Raw genomic sequence first — 25,449 nt, 5'->3', positions numbered from 1 at the left:
TCCGTCTAATTGCACTTCCTAATGGCTTCCACAAACCATTAATTATCAGATTACATGTTAGGAACTGAAGATAAAAAAGCTTTGTGAAATTCCGACTCCAGAGGATCACTGACCTGCAGTAGCAGAGGCAGTGTGGAAGAGCTCCAGGGCATAGACGACGGTGGCAGGGGCAGAGCCAGGGGCAGTCGCAGGCGCCCCTCCACCTGACACTGGGTCCTTAGCTGTAGTATGTGCTCCGGAGGGAGGGGCAAGGCCTCCAGATCGGGTAGCAGCTGCAGCCTTTGATGAGGGAAAGGGGTGAGGATAACGTGACGTGGAAAGGCTGCGGGAACTAGCTTTCAGGTGTGAACACCGTGAAGAACATCCTGGAAAGGCAGGGCCTGTCCTTGCAATTGGATGGTCTCACACGAACGCTGCAGCAGAAACACGCCAAAGGCTTCATTTTGCAAGGGCTGCCTGTGCTGGCAAGGAGGGACTCTGCATGGGAATGAGGCTTCCTGCTTAACACTGCTCCGGCCTGTTGCCACCACAAGGGGCCTGGGTGAGCGAAACAGCTGGGAGGACATTTACAAGTGGGGAAGGGGCCAAGTGTGCTCAAGGCTGGGGTCCTTAGGTGGTCTGCTGGTGTTTTTTTTCTCCTTTTTAAGTGGCCAGAAGGCACTGGCCGAGTTTGCAGCCCCTGTCTGTAGGCCACGGTCCCACTCCCGCCATTCTGCACACTAAGGGCTGCCGGCACATCGCACCTCTCCGGCTGTCCTGCTCACCAGCTCCTATCCCACTGTTCTTTCAGACTCTGTTTCAGAGGCTATCCGCCACTAGGGGGTGGACCGTGTCACGGAGGCCACAGCAGCAGGCCTGTGGGAGGGGAAGGAGGCCTGCCTGCAATGGAGGGCGGTGGTGTCGGGATCGGTGATTCACACGTTGTTGGTTCTGTGACTACAACGACATCACTCCTGTTTTCCAGATGAGACCATTTCGGCGGGTGCCAGGCTAAGATGCTCACTGCGCAGAACGACCAGGCGTGGAAGGACACGAGCAAGCTGTGAAGCATTCCCTCTGCAAATGCAGGGCCCTCCCCGGATGGGAAGCCACTCACTTGGCCTCACCGCAGATCAGGGTCACCGTGCCATCCAGCAGGTCCTCCACGGTCACCGCCACCAGCTCAGAGCTGGTCTGAGATGTCTGCGAATCTGGCAACGTCACAAATACCTGTGAACCCGCAAGCTGGGTCTCCTCCAAAGTGATCACCTGCTCTGTTGGGACCGCCGGCTCCGGGGTTTGGATTACCTGAAAGGGAAAGACCGTGAGGCTGCTCTGGGCAGTGTCCACAGTCGGCGTCTCCGAATTTACGTGGTTTTCATCTCATGCTGTAATGACGGTATTTATGTTTTCACCTGAGGAGAGCAATTACATGTGCCTAATGGGAAGAGGCAAATCTCACACACCGGTGATGCAAAAGAGAAGGCAGGCAAACAATGTAAATAACTCTGTGTGCTAAATTGCTATAATTTAGCTCAGTATGCCACCTGAGGGTGCCTGGACTCTATGATTACACACCAGTGAACGCTGGCTCAGTTTCTCACACTGGGTTTTCCTGTCTCGAGGATTACACTGCAGAGTAAGTGCCATGTGAAAGGAATGCCACTGAAGGTGGTTATTCTCATGTTTGAACCATGGAAACTGGAAAGATTTACCAGAAGCCTCACTTTGCCAAAGGTGGTGTCTCTGGACCTCCATCAGGCAAAGAGCCTTCCTCAGTGGTTCCATGGCTACAGAGCTAATGACTACAGGAGGGAGAGCAGGTGGACGAAACGTGACTTCTGTCAACGGCCTCATTTGGCTTAACAGGCTGGCAAGGCAGGCATCTCCTTCTCCCCTCTACAGGCTACACACACCCCTTCCAAATCTGCATCAGCTGGTAAAGATGACCTTCCCATCTCAGGGGGAGCTAGTCTGTGGTTAAAATACCCCGTTTCTGCCTGAACCTCCAGGTTGATGCTTCTGACCTGTGGAGCTTGATATCCCCTAGTATTTTCAAACCAGAGTGCCTGCAGGGGGCACAGGCATCCTGGCTCTTGAGAACCGACCAGGAGTGGGGAGCGCGGCACTAGACACGAGTGGGAAAAAGTGGGGAAGTCAGCTCTACCACCTTTCTGTGCTACTGAGAGTGAAGAGACAAACCGTGACATTCAATCAAAACTCATCTATGACAGTAGTTTTCAAACTGTCTTCTTTCTTTTTTCTTTTAGCAATGGAATCTTTTTCCTCCCTAAGGACATCTTACCAAGAATCCTAGTATGTGAAAAAGCTAAAAGCAGCACTTTTGTTCGGGTTGATACGGGGCTGGGAGTATCATCCAGAGGCCTGCCCACCTGACTCGCCCTCTGCGCCCCACCGACGCAGGAGAACACGGTTTATGAACAACTGGCCGCTCAGGAGGCTGGACAGAGGGAGATGCAGTTGGTTAGCAGTTCCTTTCCAGTCCACCCACAGATTCCGGCCAATCAATAGAAGGGAGTTGCTTTTGCTTTTCCTTTTCTGCCCACCCTCTCTGCAGAAGACTGAAGGAACAGTAAAAGAGAACCAGAAAGGCTAGAGCAAGCTCAGCCTTCAAACATCACTAGAGGTGGCTTCCCATCCTGGGAAAGGCGAGAGGCCCGACATGCCCACATGTCCTGCGCCCAGCCCGGAGGAACAATCAAAGTGTTGCAACTAACGTGTTCCCAGCAAAGAGCCCATCCACCCTTCTCTGAGGTTTCCTGCAACTCTGCCCACATCCCATAGCGTTTCACGGAAGGTGGGGAAGTGCGTGAACTGGGAAGAGAAGCCAAGGTCCTTCAGCTTTTGGAAATTCTTGTTCTAGGCCCCCCACTACGTAGGAGCCACCTCACATGTGGCCGCCAGGACACCAGAATTTTCTGTTGTTTAGTAAGAGGTCTGGAGACTGCCAGGTCCTCTTGGTGGTGAATGTGTTGCTTCCAGGACCCTCTGAGAGCCCGAGAGAGGGAGTCTGGGTGTTGTAACAGAGGCGCCTTGAGAGCCACCTTAGGGACCCTGTGTTAGTGCCCTCGTGTCTGAGGGCTGAGTTACCTGCACGACCTGTGAGGCTGCTGCGTGGGTTTCAGTGCCCGTCACCTTTGGGTGTTCTGACTCCAAGTGCCCCTCCAGCTGGGCCTGGGAGGTGAAGAGCTCCCCACAGAGCTCACAGGGGAAGGTGGTCTCCGATTGCTTGAAGTGCTCCGTGGTGACGTGGTGCTGCAGGGCCCCGGGGAAGCGGAAAGTAGCCGCACAGTACAAGCACCTGAACGGCTGCGACCCTGGAGGACGGGACACAGAGGGATGGGCTGTGGGGGGAATAACTGAGGAATGAGCGGGAAGAGGGAGAGGAAGGAGCATCGAGGACCAAGGCGCAAAGGCAGATCCAGGTTCTGCAGGACCTGAAGCTTCCCGGAAGCCACAGTGTCAGGGGCACTGGATTCAGGCCGAATCTGCCTCTGCTGAAGCCCATTATTCACTCAACGGTAGACGATGCTGCTGACCACACTATTTGTCAATTCTAAGCAGCACATTTGAACATCTCTGAAATGGATTCAATGGCTTCTTCCGACTGCTACGGGCCAGGCAGCACTCGGCTCTCATTGTCAAGGACTGTGCCTGTATGAGCACTGAAACCTGATGAATCCTGCAGATCAAGACCTGTGCAGTGTGTATCTGTGTCTTGGAAGGGAAGCCCTAGGATGGGAGTGGCGCACGTCTTTAACTCCCAGGAACCCAAAGGTTTAGGAGAGAGGAGGCGGCGGGGGGTGGGGGGCAGATGTTCACCATGTTTGGACATTCTCATAGCAGGAACCTAAAGCAGACCAGTTTCCCATGATGCTCAGGAGCCCCGAACCAGTGGCCTCACTATGTCCTCCATCGCCAGTGCTCTTGACGGCAGAGAACAACAGCATGGGGAATAACGCACGTCCACAATCTGAATCGAAAGCTACTCTGAACAGCTGCATTTGTACCTTCGTCAATTTATTTTGGGTCCGATGGGGCACAGCAGTAAATTGACAATCACAAGTAATGCTTTAGGGGTGCTCACTGGTGCCAGGCAACAACTAAGTGTTTCCTGTCTGCTGACACATTCAATTCTCAGTTACCTGATGAGGTAGGAACTGCAACTGTTCCCGTTGAATATGAGGAAACTGAGGCACAAGTTAGTTCGGTGACTTGGCCTGGGTTGCACAGCTGTGAACGGTGGAGATGAGACCCCTCCCCCCCACCCCCAGAGCAGCTCAGGAGCACCTCCAGGAGCACTGACCTGAATGCTGGCACTTGATGTGAACCTGTAGCAAGGCTGGCGTGGGGAAGAGCTCCTTACACTGGTCACACTCGTGGAACTTCATATCTGCAAAGCATGTGAGGAAAGAACAATAGGGTGGCTCTGTAAGGTTGGAGACGTACAGGGCTGGGGGAGGGATGACGGCTAACACTTAGCAAGCATCACCATGTGCCAGGAACCCTACACCTGTGATACAGGAGTGCAACATAGTGGGAAACACTCCAAAGCTGGATCCAGACTGCCTGGATGCAGACAGTGTTGTGAGAATTAAACGACAGAACACACAGAATGCTCAGCGTAGTGCCCTGCACACAGGACATGCTTCCTAACTGCCGGCTGTTGTGATCATCCCCAAATTTACCTGGAGGGCAGGTATTAAGACCAGCCATTCTGAAGAGAAGGAAACAGGTTGAGAAAAGCGAAGTCACTTGCTGAGGTCACGCAGCTGATCCGTCGGGATTTCCGCCCAGGCCTGTCTGCCACCAAAGCTGCCACCCTTCCCGTGAGCTGTGACTGATCATCACTCAGGGACTGACAGACCTTACAGTGCCCTAGAACCACTGACACTCAAACTACTGTTGTTACTGGACTGGCGTGGCATCCTTCAGGAGTACGGGGGCAGAACAAAGGGAATAACCATAGCACACCACCCTCTGGCACTGGAAGCCGGGATTTGGAGACAGACCCAGGATGCAGTGTCACCACACTGCTGCCACACATCAGCTCACATTCCCTGTCTGGGGCACCCCAACTTCACCTGCGTGCTCTGCTTTGATGTGCTTCTTGTGTTCAATGGTGTTGGAAAAGGTTTTGTCGCAGGAGCTGCACTGGAGTGACGAGAACTTAGCAGATCGATGGTTCTGAGCAGCAAACACATCAGGGTGGTGGGTCCGATTGTGGTACCACAGACCAGACAGTTGCTGCAAGAAATTTGGCAAGTGTTAGGTCTTAGAATGTTCCAGCATGCTGGAGAGCTCCAAGGCCCTTGTGCGAGAGAGAAAAACATTCTCAGGGAAGCTTAGGGATCTAGAATCACACTCTTATTATCACACTGAGTGCTGACGTGACAGAGAGGCTAGTGCTTGTGGGAATAAGGCACCTGGGAATAATTTCCTGAGAGGCCACGACAGGGCTCAGCAGAGAAACTCACTCCTCACAACAAGCCTGGGAGGGAGGAGTCAGAATCTTTCCAGTGAGGTAGAAGATGACACAGGGGGCTTAAATGACTTGCTCAGGGTCACACGACTAGTTAGTAGCAGGACCAGGATTCAAAGCCTGGCCTTCTGATGAGCATTTTCTCTTCACCACTGAGCTGTGTCTCACTGCTTCCCAGAGGCCAGGGGTGCAGCAGAGAAAGCTGCCGGAGTGGGGATGCACACTATCCCTGCTCCACAAGGAAGGGTCCCCCTCCGTCCTGGGTTCAGAGCAGCATCAGGACATTCTCCCTACGATTCCATGGTTTCCATGAGGAAATCCAGCCCAGGTTTTCCTCAGCTCTGTAATATTAATGTCACAGCACAAGGTGTGGCACAAAGTTAGCTCTCAGTTTTTGTTGAACTAAAATTAGCTGCTGTGCTTCTCTCTATAACCCAAATCTTACAGATGCCATCAAGGACCATTCTTGGTTTCTTTTTAGTTCTATATGGGGTTCACTTTAATTATACACCAACTTCTATGGTAAAAAAGCAGAGCCCGTCCCTGGGAGTCAGAATAAAACCCAGTAATTGCACTGAACAAGGTAATTCCAAGCAATGCTACACAGCCTGTTGGCATCCTCAGGTCCCTGGGCACATGGAGTCAATCGGTTCTACAGAACGTGAGTACCCGAGGGGGCAAGCAGCGTTCAGTTCAGGGGTGTGAGAACTCTGCTCCGATGAAAGCTCCCCCATGGCATTACTCTGACCTGATCGCCTTAGAGAATCTGAATTATTACAAGCTGCGTTCTTCACGAGAACCAGCCATATCGTCACGTCCTGGAGACAAGATGTGCTCCGCCAGCCACAGAATGGGGATCAAGGAAGACCAACGGGAGCAGGTCAGGCACAGAGTGAGAGCCTCCAGGGAGCCTGAGATCACCTGGTAGGCCTTGTTGCAGATCCCGCAGCTGAAGGGCTTCCCTCCGACGTGGGTTACCATGTGCCGCTCCAGCATGGAAGGGGCGCTGAAGATCTTGCCGCACGTGGGGCAGGGGTGGTACTCCTTGGAGTGAACCTCGTGGATGTGCTTGCGGTGATCCTGCAGAGTGGGGAAGCTCATCCGGCATTTCTTGCAGTCATAGGGATCCTCTATGTCTGGTTCCATGAGAGGACGGGGCACAGGAAAAAACACCACAGGCAGCAGTCAGTGAGGAGTGGGTTGCTGTGCAAAGCTCTAGATACAAGACTGTTCAGAGGTCATGTGCGGGTCGCAGACTCCAAGGACCACAAGTCGGTGCAGCGGTCACCTGACTACCCCCTACCTTCCTCCCAGGAGGCGGGATTCCCCTGAGCCTCTGCATTAACCACCTCGCAGCATCAAATAGTTCACTGAGTCCTCGTTTTACATCTTACAAGTTAAGTTCCATTTTACTACTTTCCAGGGTGTCTCGCTCTTGCTCTTCCCCCGCTTGCAGGGGGCCTTTCTGTTTTCTAATTCTCTATAGAGATTTCCAACATCCTCTCCAGAGCATCACCATTTCCTTTTTTGTCAGTGCATGAATGACAGGAGGAATGCTTCCTTGCTCCCACTTTAGACTCAACAATAAAAACACTTTCATAGGTAACGTTTAATGTGTGCCATGTGACAGGCACGTTCTAAGCACCTTATATATATTAACTCACTTTATCCTTCCAATCACCCTGTGAATAGGTGCTATTATCAGTCGTATTTTATAGATGAGGAAAATCAAGGCTTAGCGAGTGCCCAATGGCACAAGCAGGAAAGGGCTGAACTAGGAAACAATCCCAGCTGTCACTCCCAAGGCCATGCTCTGAGCTACATGCTTAATTGGACATGCCAGCTCTTCAGTGGGATCTTAAAAATAAGAACTAGCACTGATGAAGAATACATTTGCCATCCCTAGGGCAGGAGACTTCAGTCTTCTTCTGAATATAACAGAAAATGAAATGTTTTAATAATAAACTCCTTTGCCCACAAGCCAATCTTATATGTGCACTGATTCCGATTAATTCAGGAATTCTGACATGCAGCAGCACTCGGTATCATTAACCAGTTTCCCTGTGGACATGAGCTCTTGCTATCCCGGTTTTACACTGTCTTTTCATACACTTTCAAGCAGTTGCCCGTAAGCAATGATGTGGTCCTATGACATAGGTAAGGACCAGGCAGAGAGGAGCCTGGATGCTGGGCCTGCTCCCAGGGATATACTCTGACACATGGCAAAATATTTGGGGTCCTTGCCATTCTGAAAATTGATAACATCTTCCCCCACTTTCCTGACTCCCATTTAGTGCTACTGGGGAAAAGGAGACTAAAGCAGAGTGTCACTTAAGGAGATCAAGAGGACATCAAAATTGTAGCACTGGACCCAAGCCCATCTCACTCATCTGGAAGTCCATTGCAACTGGATTTTTTGGACAGTCTTATAAACTTCTGGGGGGTTGGGGGGGAAAGGGCGGCATTTGATATTCCTCCTACAGTGCCCAGTGTCCAGCCACATGCTGGGCACAGAGGCACTCTGGCCAAGTCCTCTGTTGGCTGGCTGCCGATGCACTTGAAAGTTCTGACATAGAACACAGGTTTGTGAGGCAGTGTATTGCCACCGGCTGGAAGCTGCTGTGTGGGGAACATGCAGGCATGGGCAGGGGAGAGGGGAAGAAAGGTACGCAAGGTGCATGGCATGTAAAAAACACAGGCTTTGATGGTGACAGATGGCACCTGAGAAGGTTGCTCTTGTCACCAGTAATGCTTTCTGGCACTTATGGAGCGTTTTGTGTGTGTCAGCTACGGAGCTTCACGCTTACGTGTGAGAGCTCACTTCCGCCTCCCCACCATCCAAGGTGCTAGCGTTACTAGTTTCTTTAGTTTATAGAAGGAGCCTACAAGGCTCTGGAAGGTAAAGAAATTTGTTTAAGCTCTCAAGGAAGTAAGCGGCAGGGTCAAGATTCAAGTCCAGGCCTGTGTGATTTCAGAGACCAAGCTCTTAGCCCCTGCTGTGCTGCGCTGATTACACTCCTGCTGCGGCCGAGCAGCTGTGGAAGTGTGCGGTGGCCGCCAGGCGCCACACAGCGGTTTCCTGACGCCGTCACAGGGAATCACAGAGGATCCTCTTCCTTCCTGAGCATGTGTGTTCAACAGAAGTGTGTCTGTGTCTGTATCAGTTCTAGTAGAAGGGGAGCAAGACGGGGGCAGACCGCACTCTTTGAGAGAATACAACAGCCTTTAGAAGAGAATCTGGGCGGGAGGCCTGTAAAGGAGCGTGACCAGGGACCACTTAGGATGGTGCGCATTAACTCACAAAGTGTCCGGGTTGCTGCTCTGGGGAAAGGCGGTATGACCATAAGATGAGAGTGGGGAAGGAGGGTGACGGTAGAAAATAGAAGCTGTGGACAAATGAGAATATTCTGCTACTCAGTTAATCTGTTTCTTACAGAGGCGCTTTCCTTCCAATATAATTTGCCCTGTCAGCCAAACAAGGCCAGGTGGGCTTAAAAAAAAAAAAAAAGATAAGGAAACAGCCTGGCAGAGAAATCGGCATCACGCAGCGACATGGTAAAATGGGATTCCTCTTAAAATAGAAATGAGGGGCTCTGAGTTTTGCAGGAGAAGAGGGAGGGGAGGGCACTGAATGGGGCCCAGCTCTGGTGGAGTGACAGTTCCGTTATGACTATTACATGCCTTCTCGGGGCCAAGCCTGGTGCTGAGGGCCCGACATCTACAATCTCAGTACATACTGTGAAAGGTGTGCAGGTGAATGGAGAGGCCATTGGCTTGCCGGAAGCCCTTGCCACAGTCCCTGCAGACATATGGCTTGTCCCCGGTGTGGGTCCTCACGTGGCGGGACAGTTCGATGGACTGGGCAAACACAGCATCACAGTACTGGCATGCATACATTTTCCCTGGAAATATACATGAGTTTATTAGAGTCAGCACTGAACGTTTATGACCTGCCTAAAAAAGAAAATCACATTCTAAGCCATGTACTGGGGAAATATAATCTACGAGATGATAGTAAAACATCAGGCAATTTGTAATACACTGGGTGAGAGGTCTGATGACACCTCACATATACAACTGATCAAACAGAGTGTGGTCTCCCTACCCTGAGGGATAAGGACAGAGTTCTTATCACACGAGACCGCCCATCTGTTAACCAGGCCACCACAGTACGGAAGGGCTCATTCTGTTCCCAGGAAGCAGACAGACCCTCGTGCTCAGGAACACCCAAGTTGGACCCTTGAAACACATTCATTCAGTGCGGAATTGCCAACTGCACATAAAGGTGAGAGACATGGATTCAGAGAAGAATGAAAGCCTTCCCCCAGTGATTTGCTAGAGTTTTTACAAAACAGTTGGCTTCTGTTTTCTCATTCATATGATGAGAATATAATGACCAGACTGCCAAAGACGGTTAGAAAATACAGGTAAAGAGCAAGTCTGGAAAACCGGCATTTGTCAAAAACGCTAGACAAACTGTATCTCCCAGCTCCCTTATGGGCCAACCGAGAAGGAGGGCAATCAGTGAGGCAAAGGTCGAGAATCCCGAGTCCTGGGGCCTACTTCAACTAGAGCCACCAACCTCGTTTTCATTTTTACGTATTGGGCATTGAAATAAGATTCTGTTAGGAAAAGAGGCTCCCTAAGTCAAGAATTCAAGTTACCGAGAAGCCCCCGACTTAGTCTGTGGCCCTCTTCTCTACCCTCACTTTCTAGATGATCTTATCTCAGAGACTATATCCCATCTGTACACTGATAACTCACACATTTCTCTCTCTCGCTCCCAGCTTTTCCGAGAACTCCAGACTTTTACATCCAACTGCCTATTCCTCTCCTCCTCTACTTGAAGGTATAACAGGTATCTCAAATTTATCATATCCAAAACAGAGCTCCTGATTCTCTACCCTACCCCCTATGCTCCAATTTCCCCCCACTTCAGTAAATGGCAGCATCATTTACTCATGCCCAAAACTCCACAGCCTTCCTTAAATCCTCTCTTTCCCTCACATCCCTCATCCACTCCATCATTCGTTCTATTACTTCCACTTTCAACAATACATCCCTAAGCTTGAGCGGTTTTTCAGCACCCCCGCCCCAACACAACTCTAGGTGACAACTCTATCACCTCCCCTCTGGACTGCAGCCACGCCTCCTGTCTCCTGTTTATGTTGTACTCCTGCCCTATTAGAGCCTATTGTCCAGGATGGCCACAATTAACTCTAAAACATGTAAATCAGATCCTATCATTCCTTGGCTCAAAACTCTCCTATGGCTCCCTGTGGTAGTCAGATTAATGGCCCCAAAGATGTCCATATCCCAAGCCCTGAAACTTGTGAATATTGTGACCTTACACGCAGAGGGACTTTGTAGATGAGATGAAGTTGCGGATCTTGAAACGGGAGGATTACCTTGGATGATACCAGCAAGCCCAGTGTCATCACAAGGGTGCTTGTAAGAGGGAGAAAGAAGAGTCACGGGAGGAGGCATGACGACGGAAGCAGAGGTACTCAACCAAGGTTTTTCTCCTGCTTGAACTCGACCTCAAAGCCCAAGGAATTCCCGGCTTTACGTAAGTTCTCTAACTATAAAGTCATAATACTATGTTAGCCAGCCTCTCTTCAGAAATTCTCACCAGAAGCATTTTATATGTCTGTGCACATATGTATTCCTAGTTATCTGTGTGCCTAGAGACTTTATGTTCTGTTTTGTTTTTAATCCTCTTGAGATATCTATATATCTATCTATCTCAGCCTAATTCCAAGTGGGTTTTTCCGCAGCTCACCCTGTGAGAGTCTGCAGGAGAACTGAAGAAGCCCTCCGCGCCTTACCTTCTGAGTGCTTCTTCTTGGTGTGGTAGGCCAGGGCAGAGGCCTGGGTGAACGTCATGAGGCAGTGCTTGCACATGAACGGCCGGTCCCCAGTGTGGAGGCGAAGGTGATTCTTTAGGGTAGAATTGGCTGCAAACTTTGCCCCACACTCTTCACAGGAGAAGGGCTTCTCGTCAAAGTGCTCGGTCAGTTTGTGGTACTGCATGCCTAGGGAAGCCATGCCAGGGACCAGAGAGAGACTAGGAATCAATGTCCTGAAGCCAGCGTGAGGATATGTCACAGAAGCACTGTCTCAGGCCAGGCCTCGCGAGGAAGCACCGCATGAAGCACAGGATACCAGGCCGTGCTCTCTTTTGACCTCACACCGCCATGCCACCCCGTGCCCACCACCCAGCACGCCAATCACCTCAGTCCCACACATGCTTTAGTCAGGCATGAAGTATCCTGGGTTTATCCTTCCCGTTCTCCATTCTCTCTCGTTCACTCCCTCTTCCTCCCTCCTTCCCTCCCTCTCTCTCCCTCAAGTAGGACCCAGTCACCCAGAAAGAGAGAAACAAAGCTTGCTTTTATGCTTCATTAGCTTTATCCAACATCTGGGGCAGGGGAAAATAATTCTGACTATACATCCCGTAGTTTCCATGACTCTTGTTTATTATCAAGAAACAAGCGACGCATGGAAGTCTGGGTCACGTGAGAAGTAGCTGGTTATCGTTTTAATAGCTACAATTCACTGACTACTAACTCAACTATAGGGGTTTCGCTGTATTATCTTAAATCTGAACAAGGAGGTGGTATCGGGGTGCCTGTTTAACAGATGGGGAAATGCAAGCTCAGTGAGCTGACTCCAAAGCTCGCGCTCTTCTCAAAACATCACCCCACCTCTGTAGGAACCTGCTCTATTTTCTAAGCCCATCCACGGCCCTTGCTGCATTCAGCTGGAGGCCAGGCCTGGGACCCAAACCACAATATCTGGAATTGTCATCCTCGGTCACTTTGCCTTCTTGAATGTACCTGAAGCATGAGCAAATTCTCTTCCACAGAGGTCACATGTCACTGGAAGCCTCTTCTTCTTCTTCTTGGGGGCGTCAGGCTCTCCACCTGCACCATGGGCCTCCAGCTGATGTTTCTCCAGCTCTTTCTTAGAATCCTTGGTCTCGTTACACTCCTTACACTGCAGCTGTTTGCTCCTGGCCACCCGGCAGCGCTTCATGTGCACCTTGAGACGGCAGTAGAAATGGAAGCTTTTGTCACAGGCCTTACAGATGAAGCTCTTCTTGGCAGAGTCTGGGGAGGCAGAAGTGTCTTTCTCTTGTTGTTTTGGCAAGGAACTAGTCTCTCCTTGATCGTTCTGCTTTCCAGACTGGCACCTTTCTTCGGCTGGCTCCGCTGCCTTTTCATCCGCTTTGTTGTTGGCTTCAAGGTGAAATTTGTTACACACCTCCCACCTTTCCTTGTCTCCGTCTTCCTGAATAAGGAAACCTGCACAGAGAGAAATCTCATGGCTCTGGGAATTCTCTCTGTTTCTACTTTGCTTTCTAACTTTTCTTCTTAGAGGAGAGAGGACACTACTTGAGACCCTCATACTACTCTGAAACAGTGTCACTGTCATCTTTACTTTTTGATTAACACAGAGCATCATTTTACATCTACGTCGATGACTTTCTAAGTATGGAGAACATATAAAATACATAAAAAAGGTAGCGATGGATGAACTCTCATATAACTGCTGCCTCTTCTCTCCACTAAGGAAATCCTCTGGGGGCCTAATAGGACTCCCACCCCTCCCTGTTTCTTACCAGTACATGCCAACTCCTGCATGACAGGCTGCAGGCCTGGGAAAGATCTGTGCACACTGCACAGGAGATGACATATATCCATGGCCGAGATGGCTTTTTCCATGGCTCTGCTCAGCACTGCTCTCAGGGATGCTTCAGGGTCGGCCGTCTCAGAGGAAATGCTCAGAATCTAAATGAATACCACGAGACAAAGGTTTGTGGTTAATATCAGCAGATTTTCTACATGGTTTTCAACTTTAAAAAAAAGCTAATTTCAGGAAGGCACTGCTCCAACTATAACAAGTTTATATCGCTTGTGATACATGTAATAGAGAGCCCTCTTTTCCAAGGAATAGGGAAATTAACAAAAAAAAAAAAAAAGGAGGCACATCTGAAGACAAATGTGCAAATATAAAGAAGGTGCAAGAAAGCATTAAGCATTTCTATGAGAAATATCCTCTCAGAAACCAGGAGTCTCCTAAAGAACTTTCCACATCTTACTATTAAAAGCTTGGAAACCTGTAAGATTTGGGTGTTGGTGTTTCTGTCTTGAAGATCAAAATAATTTTTCATAACATATAACTGCCTCAATATCTGGAAGTAATTCTGCATGATCAGTGACTTTACATTTTTAGATACTTAGATGTACCCTTTTAAACATCGTTTTCTTTCAGAAAGAAACTCTGCTTTTCAAAGAAGGTTCAAATAGGGGCTTTAAAGAGGCCAAGAATATTATTTCAAAGCCGTCCTCTTTCAGAATGTTCGAGCTATCAGCAGAAAGAGTCAGTACACTGAGAAAATAAAGCTAAACCACCCACAGATGGCCAAATGGAATTTTCCTTTTGGAAGATATTTTATTTTTGCTCTTTTCAAGTCTATCTAAATAAACCTGATGTCCCTGGAGGCAGGCATGAGACTAATTAGTGAGGCTAAAACTGATCAACTGCAGAAGCCTCATCTCTGAAGTATGTGGAGAGCTGGAGAGAATCTAGCAGACGAATCTTTCCTCTGAAGCCCACAGAAATGTGTGCCACCTAGTCCCATCTGAGAGTCAGACCAAGGCGGGCTGTCACCTGTGTGGACAGTTAGAAACCAGCCCTTCCATGCCTAGTTGGATCAAAAGGCACTACAGGTGAATTTGTAGCTTAATTTTATGTTCCTTCATAATTCTTCCCCACTCAAGAGACACATGGTCCTGGACTGGACATTCATGAATTCTCCCCTAGTCCCCACCTGATTTTTCTGGGATCCTGGCCACACTCTGAGAAGCCTTACAGAAAATGAGTTGGCACTATTTGCTACCCCATATGGGCAAAAGCTTTGTTCTATCTATGTTTATCTTGGCTCTTTCTAGAAGCCAGAATGGAGCATGTAATAAGACCATTTTACTTTCCTTCCTCTAAAAGAAGTTGCTTCTTAAAACATGTGAGAGAACAGAATCATGGCTCCCTTTGAGTATACCAAGATTTAGACAAATGGAATAAATCTAGGTTTGAGTCACAGAAACCTGCGTTCAAATTCTGACTTCATCTCTGACCAGCTGGAGCACCCCAGAAATGTGACCGGACCCCCCGGAGCCTCAGTTCTCTTATCTGTAAAATATGGACGACATCGGCTGCCACCTCCAGTTGGGAGGATTAAAAAGGCAGAGTGTTATGAACTGTCGAGGGCTCAGCACACAGTAGGCACGCTACAGAAGTTGGTTCCTCCCTTAGGAATGAGGCAGTCGCAGGCAGTAACTCTGTCAAACTCTCTGAAATGAAGCGTTTTTTTATCCCCACCACACCTCTTTCACAGTCTCTGCCCGGCGCTCCTCCCCTGAGGGAGAGCCCTTGAGTTCAAGCCTGTGTTGGATGGCCTCTAGGATCAGTTTGCGATGCCTCAGGATGGTCTCTAAGGCAGCATTTTCTGGGCTGGTCACTGAAAGACAGGGGGATGGCAAATTCATTAGTGAAACTCTGAGCACCATTTCTTCTCTTCACCTCCTCTCACTTCAGCTCTTCAAAATGAGAAGACACCTTGCCTGTCTCCTACCTGGCACTGAGAATGAGGCAAGTGGCAAATAGCACTGTATTCAGAATGCTCGTATCATTATTCATATCAGCTTAGAATCCTTACTATGTATTTTATTTAAAAAGATTTACATTCCAGAACAAAACTTCCAGGCCTTATTTCCAATGGTAGGGCTGTGGAAGACTACCGTAAGAGAGCTCTATTTTCTGGCAAGACTGACAATAATCTCTAGCGGGGGCAAAGCTATGACAGTGGGCAGGTAACCTACCTGCCCGGAAGAAAGCATCAGCACCAGGCTCCCTTCGTATTTCCTCCATGAGCAGGTTCAATGGGCAGGTCTTTGCCTCCTGAGCCACCAGCAGCAGTTGCCAAAGGGCTGTTGCAGAGAGAGTCTGCTTTTCTAGAACAGCTGACATCAAAGAACTGAAACCACCTGAACCAGAGTCATGTTTCACAAGCTTCTCCATGACCTTCAAGATACAGCACAAACATACATGTGAGGGACTTTCTAGCCACTGGCCCAGCCGCAGAGTTGCAAGTCTGAGCACTGAGTTACAGAGGATGTATTAATATTTCTGGGGAGGCGTTTTTCAACATCCTACACCTCTCTCCACCTGAGAGATTTTTATATTTAACAAAGTTTGGCATTCCTCTCTTTGAATGCCTTTCCTTAGTACTGCAGAAATGACAACTATCCTACTTGTGCCTTCGAAATTGAATCACCTTCTATTGCTCCTTCTCTACTGACCCCTTAGCATTCCTCAACATGGCTGTTTTGTTTGTATATATTCATATAAAATATAAACATATTTAAAAAAATTATATATATATATGTACATATATATATATACACACACACACACACACACACATACACACATATTCATTTTTTTCCCCTCTGTCTCATTTTACCCTCCCCACTCCCTCTTTTTCTCCCTCTCTTACCTCTCTTTCTCCAGGGGCTAACCTCTTCATGGGTGGGATCATTTCTAGTAACATCTGGTTGTCTGTGAAAATTTCACAGAGGTTTTCGTGATACCGTCGTAATAACTCAGTCCCATAATCCTCAGGACTTGCTTGGACTGTAAGGATATTAGCAAAACAATAACATTAAACAGAACAAAACCTCCTAAAGGGCTTCTCCTACAGAAGACAGGGGGGAGTTACAAATGAGAGAGGAAGAGATATCAGCACAAGAGCTCTGTCTCATCTGCAGAGAAAGTTCAGCTCCTGGCTTGGGGCCTCATACACATGTGTTCAAATCTCCTTCGGTCTACACTTAATCACTTGGTGCTTCAGGGTCACAGAACGGATAAGCCTTTGAAAGTTGGCACCTGGTGGCAGCAGCTAGCAATTGCTCGACAGGGGCATACTTAGAAGGCTGCACTTGTAAAAGATTCAGATGTACAGATCCGAAGGGTGTTATTCTTCAAGCCTGAGGTAAAGCATCCACATGGTGGTCCCAAATACGGCAGGCAGGAGCTAAGACTGGTAGTGAAGCTGACCCATCGCTCTCCTGTTTAGATGCCCTTTGAGCCAATCTGCTAGGTGCTCTTTTAAGCAGTCGTATTTGTTTTCGAATAAAGAAAAATCAACACTATCAGGCATTTTCCTTAGCTTTGCAGATATTTAAAAAAGTATTCTCCTCTTTGCTCCACAGTATTTCCACTTGTAGGAATCTAATCTTAAGAAATGATCTGAAGGCAAAAAAGATCTATGCACCAAGATACCTGTCGGTGCATAACATGTGGTGATAATAATGGTGAAGATGAAGATAATAACAACTAATATTTACTGAGTGCCTATTACGTGCTGGGCACTGCGCTAAATGTTTTGCCTGTGCTATGTCACAGTAGCCACAAAAACGAACATGACAGGTACCTTTCTTATCCTCATTTCACAGAGGAGAGAATGAGGTTCAGAAAGCTTAAGTCACACAGCTACGAAACGAGTCTTGACAGTCTTAACCATTATGCTACATGTGCCCCCACACACGGGCATGAGTAATATGTCACATACATCCTTATATGGAAAACCACATAGCCTTCAAAAAATAGGATCACAGGGAGGTTTCTGAAACATGGGGGAGAATGTTTATGTTGTACTGTTAAATGGGAAACAATGAGAAAATTAAAAAATATGGTAGAGTATCTCAACATTGTAAAAATAATGTGACAGATAGAATACGTGAATGTGTGATTACTGATGTACTCAAGTGGTAGGCTTTAAGATTGTCTTCTTTATTTTTTAAATTGTTTAGATTTCTATAAGTATATACAACTTTCATAAGCTAGGAAAAAAGTTCTTCCATTTCTCAAATACGCTTTTTTTGACAACCATCTAGTCTTAAGTGCTTGAGCGTAGGGGAGAACTGGCTAGAATTGGTGTTTTTCTAACGAATGGGATATGGACTCATTGCCCCAAACGGAAGGGACACGAGGGGTAGTGAATTGGGGGACCGCTGGAACCAAACAGCACTCCAGTGGGAATGGGGAAATCAAGATTTGAGTTTTTGCTGCTTACATTTGTCAACGTAACTTGTCAAAATGGTGAGCCTTGTGAGCCCATCTGCTCCGTAGGCATTCACAGGCGACACGTGACAGCCCGGGGGAAGCCACACTTTAACAAACTCTGAACCACTGGACCATCAGGTGGGAGCTTAATGGAGAACAATAATTCTCAGATTTCAGATCTTAACTCCAGAAATACAGAGAATCATGGATTTGTGACAGCTAGTTTTTGTTCTGCAATGGCGTTTCTTAACATGATCTTACACCCCCAATATGGAATGAAAGGGGTGTTTAAAGCTGTAATTTTCTGTAGGAGTGGTTCCAGTCCAGAGAGTCAACAATTAACGAATACCTGTGGTGCTCGGCAAAGGGGCTAGTTTCTGCAAATTCTCCAGCAGAAGGCCCAAGTTTGGGAATGTCATCTTCACAGCCTGAAGGAGTTTTACCAGACTCTCAGCAGTCAGGGTCTTCTCTTCAGACATTTTGTGCAACAAATTTTCTATTGTCTCCTTGGGTGTTCCCCCCTCACAGCAATTCAGAATCACCTGCGGTGGCAAGCAATCAACCAGACACCAGTTACTGACAATTCTAAATGTATCTGACACACCACTGGAAAACCCAGCAAGATGGCATTACTAGATGCCCTCGCTCCAGGTCCTTCTCTGCTTGTCTCTAGTGCTACTTTTTTCGTAGTCTCTTCCTTATTCTGTTTCAATAAAAATCCAAAACATTCTCCAAATAGCTCTATGAAAATCCATCTTTCTCAATTGCAGGTCTGTGTGTATTCTTTGACTCCCCAACAGTTTGCGTTTTGTGAAAATATTCTTACCCTTAGGCCTATATGGCAGAGCAAGTAGCTTACATCTAACTTCATTCTTTAGAGTTAGTTTGTTCAGACACTAAGATTGAGAAACAGATTGGCAATTAGCTAATACTTACAGTGTTTTTCGATCTCTGTTCAGTAAAGTATGTGACAGTGGTACAGGTGGCAATTTCAGAGCAATTCTATTATTTTACTTCCTTTTATTTTATTTGCATAGCAATTTGAATACCCAGATAATTTATACATTAGTCTGTGGCCTCTAAAATAATAGATTTAAAGTCTATTTATGGATTCTTTTTCTTATGGATTCTTATTATCTATCCTTCTCATTCTCAATGGCTACTCACATCAGCCCAGTTGTCATCTCACAGTTCCACTCTTTGTTATTCCTTGATGTGCTAGAAGATGTTCTAAGTCAAGAGGGCAGAGGACTCCAGGAAAAGGTTGAAAAATAAAACACGGGACCGCTATTTTACAGATATTTTCCTATTACAATAGAACTATTTCTTAATGGAGTGTGAATCAATAAGCACAACATGGCTCTATGGAACTGTTAATGCAGGATTATTTCAATACATGTAATCTACAGATTCATAGTAGCTGAATTGTGAGCTTTCCTTTGGGAAAGTGCCAGCTCTCAGGAGAAAGAGTCAAGCAGCTCAGTCATGGTAACGTGCCAGAGGACGCCGTTGTCACATTAACTCCCGTTTTAAAATAATGAATTTTGCTACAGAGCCAATTTGGTTTTATATATATATGAAAGGAATAGCTACATTATCTTTATGAAAGGAATGTATATACTACAAATCAAAGATCAGTACAGAACGGAGTCATTCTTTTGCTTTAAGGTTTAATATGTATGAGATTTCTACTAAATGAATCACCATTTAAAATTTCAGAGCTTGTTTCTAAAAACCATCCTGATTTCAGTGCTATCTCTTAGTTCCTAAGCAATTAACCTGATACGTAATGAGGCAGCCAGATACTATGAAGAGTAGGAATGGATTTTAAAGCCAGAAGGCCTGGTTTGAATGCCAGTTCTAAAATTTATTGCCTGTGTGAGCTTAGGCAAGTTACTTACTTCTTGGGACTTTATCTTCCTCATCTGTAAAAGAAGGTAACTCTACCACCTCTTGCACAGTTCTTATGAGGATTCTATAAAATGAAGTTGCTGTATGTGGAGCCTAGCGTAACTCCTAGGACATATGTGATCATTAATAAATGACAATGGCTACTGATACCATTAGGCAGCAGTATGCACACTGGTTAAGAGAATGTGCTTTGTTTAGAAATCTGCCTTCTAGTACTGGCCATAAGCAGCGGGGTCTTTGGGTGAGCTCCTTAAGTGTCTGTTTCTTCATCTTTAAAATTAGGACTGCATAAAGTTGTTGTGAGGGTAGAATTTATATGCTTAAAAGGTCCTCAGCATACTTCTTGGCACACGGTGAGCAGAGACTAAACGGCAGCTGTAGTAATTACTATCTTTGCATGTTTCCACTCCTGAAGACATCCCTATTTACCATTTCATGTAGAATCCACGATACGTACAGATGAGGGCCACGAGGCCACTGACTGGTATCACCCATGACAGAAAGACATCCCGAAAGGCCAGAGAGCATATTCCACGGGACGTCAGAACACTGTGGCTGTTCCATCAACATTCACTTTCTAGACTCCTGCTTTATTATTTTGCTGCAATTTTCGTGAAAGAAGTAGCTTAATGAAGCTCTGGCGGAACCCCAATCCTAAGAAGTATTTTTGTGACTTAGAGCTAATTTAATTCTTCTGCATTAGCCCTTTCTGTCAGGTAAACTGAAAGTGACAGAAGAAAATGACAATGTGGTCTGTCCTCGTGCAGAGAATGAGGCTGAGTTGGTGTTCGTTCTCTCTCTCTCTCTCTCTCTCTCTCTCTCTCTCTCTATATATATATATATATATATATATATATATAAATATATATATATATATATTTATATATATATCTGTATAAATGTTGTTTTACCATGATAATAAAACAGTTCAAAGGACACATTCCATCCAGCTAATAAGGAAGAGGTCTGAGTGGGTAATTGAATAAAATCACTGAGGGAATCGGGTACCTTTAGAGCTACAAGCAACCTACTTTAACTTAGTGCCTGGAATCACACTTAATCTGAAGTCTAAGGAGAAAACTGGTTTAATCTTAATCTTATTTTGTGTATTTTCTTTCTCTAAGAAGTTCAAAGGAGTTAAAATTTTAAAAAATATAACTAATTTGCAAAATATAATTTTGAGATTAAAGATTATTCCCATTTGATATGAAAAAAACAGCAATACAAGATTACTGAGAAAAGAAAATCTAGAATCCAGTGCTTAGCCATTACACCAGTGGTTTCTAAATGTTTTCTCTCCTGAACATTTAAGCCACTTCCCACAGTTTTAAGAATTGATGCCACAAAAGTTCTCTGTGTCTATTCCTTCCTTCCAGATATAAAAATATTTTTAGCACAAAGTTGAAATCAATAACACCAACAAACACAGTTATCCAGTTGACTGGAGAAGTCATGCCAGCAGTTTTATGAGGATTTTAGTAGCTAGCTGGTGGGAGAGTAAATTGGTATAACCTTCTGAAGGGCAATTTGGCAATGTATGAGTATATCAAGCACTTGAAAAATTTTATACTATTTCAAAATCCCACTTCTTAGAAATTATTCTAAGGAAATAACTTCAGAAGTATACAAAGATTTGTGTGCAAGGATGTTCTCTGCAACATCATTTATGATAGCAAAATACTGGGAATAAATAAATGCCCACCGATAGAGAATTAACGAATTATGGTATGTCCATTATACAGAATACAATATAGCTACCAAAATCCACATTGTAGGTACGGAAATATATTCACAATATATTAAATATAAATATATTAAATAAAGTTAAAAATTGTGTAACCCCATTCCAGGATGATTCAAATGAGAAAAAGTGGGAATACATGCTCTAAAATGTTAGCCGTGATCATTTCTGAGTGATGAGATGGTGGGAGATTTGAACTTTTTTCTTTCTGCTTATTTTCCCAATTTTCCGCAGATAAACAGTGTATCATATCTGTAAAGTGGAAAAGACTCATAGTAATTACAAATGTACCTAGACACTTCAACTCTTGGGACAACTATTTTATAAGAAAAACTCACTGAGTCAGAGCAGGCATATCCCTCTATCCATGAATCTAACCATTTAATGCATGGCTACAATATGCAAGTTATTGCAAGGAAAACAGACGCCTGAATCAAGAATCTGAACTTCAAGGGGCTTACTATGTTGTATGTATAAAACACTGCAAGGCAAAAAGTGCTACACGACATAAAAGAGGTAAAAAAAAAAAAAAAAAGTGCTACATGAATTCAGAAGGGAGAAAGAGATACTTGACACAGTTACCCTTTTCTCAGCGCCAGTCAGGAATTCCTCCTTGGCTGTTTCCAGGAACTCCGTAATAGGTCTCAGCTGCGTTACACACTGGATCAGGTCCTCTTTGTGTTCTAGTAACAGAACAGACAAGGTCTTTCCCTCCTCTGTGCTCCCTGGGGGGAGAAAGAGTTAGAGATGCAGAGAGAAGCTAGTCAATTTGAAGAAAATGACAGCGTGGTTTGTCAAGAGAGATCTAACAGAATAGTAAAGTGATTCTCTTAGCCTATTCTGAGGACCCAAATGCAGAATCTCTCTTTTAAAAAGGAGAGGAAAATACTTTATTATTCTGTTTAAACTCTATGAAAGGAAAAATGTTTCATTTATCTGTCGAAACACAAAGCTGCAGAGCCAGCCAGAGGTTAACTTCTGGTTGGCAAGGCCACAGCTTTGTACCTAACCCAAATGAGAGAGACTTCAGCCTTTCAAAGTGCTGTCAGCAAACCAGTTCACCCTGGGCACTCAAAACATTTGGATGTGTGGCTTTTTGAAGGGCAGAAGAACATTATGGTATTCTCCAACTTCAAGGTGCCAGACTAGTTGAGTTAACTAGGGGATAGAAATGGAGACTCAGATTTACCTTGTCTATATTTAACATGCAGCTTCTGGAATTACATGCACAGTTTATGTGAAAATCGCTTACCAGTATCTAAGCCACTGAATAAGTGTGTCGGTGGGGCAAACGTTACAGCATCTGCCCAGAATCACACTGAGTGGCCCGGGCGGACAGGGCTTTGTCCTACCTTTCGGCTGCACTGCTTCCACATCTTCAGGCATTCTGCCTAACAGCGCTGTCTTTACTGCAGGATTAGAATCTTGGTACAGCCTCAGCAGGTACACAACAGCCTGAACATCCAGGCTCCCATCTCTTACTTTCTCCAGGATTCTCCGGAATGCTGAATGTCCTTCTTTACCCTCAAGACATTCCATGATGGTCTATGGAACACAAGTACCCAGAAAGAGAGATCAGCCAGATACAAGAAGCCCACACTCCTTGGATTTGCCAAGTATGGCCCTCAACAATTTGATCCCGCCTTTCCGTGACACTGGCGTTATGACTGCCTCTGCATAACAATTCTCTAACTCCATCCTACTGAAGCAGTCTAGATAAGCACCACTCCTGTTCAGCATTCCTCATTGGATCTTCTTCCAAACCCATAACCATAAGCAGTACCGAAGACTGGTCTCAACTCTATTTCTTCTCTCTTTATTCTCTCCCTTTTGAAAAGCTCTCACATATCTAGATTTTACTACCACCTTTATGCAGATAACCCTGAAAAACAACTCTCTAATCCTGAGCTCTGCATTTAACCTAGAGCCACACAGTTTCTGCTAGATAGGCCTTATCCTCCAGCGGTCTCAGAAGCCAAATTCACCATCTTGACTCTTCTAAACCTGGAGTACAAAAGAAACATCAACAACTCCAGTGATAAATGAAACAAAATTAGCATTTCTGCCTTTGGTCTGATAGAGCGTCTCTCACACAAATGGGAAGAACTATTTTAGCAATGATGAATTTATCTGGAAAAAAATCTGGTGACCAAAACTTAATTTCATGTGTATAGTCTTATTTATAGTCTTTACATTTCTACTTGGCAAAACGACAACCTACCTTTGATGCTTTTTACTGTTGATACCATAAAAGAAAATAGTTTTCTCATGAGTTTTTAGAGAGCAAAAAGTTAAGGTTTTACACACACACACACACACACACACACACACACACCCCATGAAATGATTGCATCAATATCAACACTTGCAAAGTTCAGCTGGACAGTTATAAATTCTGGTGGTAATTATGTCTTTAAAATTTTTGTTTTAGAGATTTTGTCTTTCTCCCTTCTCCCAAATAAATAGGAATTATAGATGAGTTAGACTTGTATTTCTTGGTTTTGCTTTAGCTTGTTTCCTCATCACAGAATGGCTGTATAAAGCCAAATTAAACTTTTTTTTAAAAAGGTCCCTATGTTTTTTTTTGTCATCTCCCAGAGTAAATTTAGATAAAATGACACAGTTTAGTAATCCACATTAAGATTTTACTGGAATAAATAACTACTGTGAACTTATCTCAGCTCTATTTTAAAAATAATAAATGAGATAAAGACATCAATTGAATGCTTAATCCCCTTGATTCAACCCTTCATGCTTTTGTTAGCTGGCCTGCAATCTCTTTAGAATGCCTTTCCCTGACCGCGGCAGGGACCTGAGGTAGGCAGCCTCTAACACGGCTCTCTTGTCCCTACCTCTAGGTACTCACGCCCTTGGGTTGAACCTAATGACTGAAGAGGATAATATGGCAAAAGTAACAGGATGCCACACCTGAGGTTAGGTTACTAGACTTCCGTGTACATCTTGCCGGGTGCATTCTTTCTTTGCTCTGGACGCAAGCTGCCTTGTTGTGAGCTGCCCTACAGAGAGGCCCATGTGGCAAGAAGCACGTCTCCGGCCAACACTCAGTGAAGATTGGAAGTGGATCTTCGGAAGCCTGCCAACAGTCACGTGAGTCGGCTTAGAAAGAACACTGCCCCGGTTGAGTTTTGAGAGGTCTGCAGCCCTGTGCGAGGCCGAGCCAGGCACGCAGCTAAGCTGTGCCTAGATTCCTGACCCACAGAAACCGTGGGTAATAAATGCTCGTTCTTTTAAGCTGCTAAACTTTAGAGAGTAATTTGTTACACAGCAGTAGATAACTGACACATTCCCTCACTGCTAATGCCCTTAGCAGACATGCGTCTCCCTCTTTAGTTTCCCTCTCCTTCCTTCCTTCCTTCCTTTCTTTTGCGCATCATAACTGATACAGCAGATGGCTATCTCATTCTGTACTTGGCCAGTTCTGTTCACCCAAAGCTCTCCGAATATCCCAAATCCACCTTTCTCAGCATCTAATTTGTCTGGCATTATATCATTTGAACCACTGGGGAAGAGAAGCTTTCCTCAATGGTGGCATCTGATGCGCTTCTCATTATCCTCTCTGCTGTCTCCTCCTCTGCAGAACTACTCAGCAGTGAAATTAAAACATTTGTTAACTTCGTTGCTCAGCAGTGACGCTAGGGTAACCATCTGGGAAGAGAAGCGAGGGTGGGCTGATGAAAGGGCCGGGAGGGAACAGCCTATTGCCTGGATGGTCCTGCTCTCTGCTCTTTCTTCCAGAACCTACCGGGGACCTGTATCAGAGCCAGCATTCCTAACTGTTACTCCATCAGCCCCCTCTGCTGCCTGGGGCTCCACAGTGGAGTGAGCCCTTTTCTGAAACAGTGAATCTGCCTAAACAGAAGGGTGTCACATATTGCTACAGGCTGGGGCTCACTGATTGCTATTATGGAACAGAACTCTAAGAGATGAACCAAAACAGAGTTTTGTTTTTTATCTATACATTTGGAACTCTTTTGATTCTTAACGGTACTTCAACAGATTCATATCAATTCATAGTCACATGTGAAATCAAAGCACTTTTATCTTTGAGTAAAAAATAGGTCAATATATTTAAAGATGGGACAGTTTCCTTTTCCTCTATTGTATGTGGTAAACCATTTCATCTTTCCCTATGCTCAGGTCTTTTAATTGAATTTACTTATTTTCC

The 25,449-nt window shown here is 45.7% G+C and overlaps 1 protein-coding gene across 5 annotated transcripts in view; it reads right to left on the bottom strand.

The window, feature by feature from the left end:
- Positions 1 to 25,449, bottom strand: part of ZBTB40 (zinc finger and BTB domain containing 40) — a 71,437-nt gene that overhangs the window by 4,917 nt on the left and 41,071 nt on the right. For 3 of the 5 annotated variants that reach the window (XM_033113872.1, XM_033113874.1, XM_033113873.1), the window contains exons 4-18: positions 22,616 to 22,808; positions 21,846 to 21,988; positions 17,961 to 18,153; positions 16,044 to 16,180; positions 15,367 to 15,568; positions 14,872 to 15,005; positions 13,107 to 13,275; positions 12,322 to 12,789; positions 11,311 to 11,517; positions 9,220 to 9,384; positions 6,404 to 6,618; positions 5,085 to 5,247; positions 4,307 to 4,393; positions 3,091 to 3,317; positions 1,093 to 1,287 (exon numbers count right to left, since the gene is read on the bottom strand). In XM_033113872.1, the coding sequence (XP_032969763.1) occupies positions 1,093 to 1,287; positions 3,091 to 3,317; positions 4,307 to 4,393; positions 5,085 to 5,247; positions 6,404 to 6,618; positions 9,220 to 9,384; positions 11,311 to 11,517; positions 12,322 to 12,789; positions 13,107 to 13,275; positions 14,872 to 15,005; positions 15,367 to 15,568; positions 16,044 to 16,180; positions 17,961 to 18,153; positions 21,846 to 21,988; positions 22,616 to 22,808 (2,898 nt within the window). Of the gene's footprint in view, positions 1 to 182; positions 1,288 to 3,090; positions 3,318 to 4,306; positions 4,394 to 5,084; positions 5,248 to 6,403; positions 6,619 to 9,219; positions 9,385 to 11,310; positions 11,518 to 12,321; positions 12,790 to 13,106; positions 13,276 to 14,871; positions 15,006 to 15,366; positions 15,569 to 16,043; positions 16,181 to 17,960; positions 18,154 to 21,845; positions 21,989 to 22,615; positions 22,809 to 25,449 lie in introns of those variants that run through there. The other 2 variants (XM_033113875.1, XM_033113876.1) reach the window with 2 other exon arrangements.

The sequence above is a fragment of the Rhinolophus ferrumequinum genome, chromosome 9 (genome assembly GCF_004115265.2).
Source record: "Rhinolophus ferrumequinum isolate MPI-CBG mRhiFer1 chromosome 9, mRhiFer1_v1.p, whole genome shotgun sequence".
Classification (NCBI taxonomy): domain Eukaryota; kingdom Metazoa; phylum Chordata; class Mammalia; order Chiroptera; family Rhinolophidae; genus Rhinolophus; species Rhinolophus ferrumequinum.
This window is presented reverse-complemented; position numbering and strand designations above follow the sequence as displayed.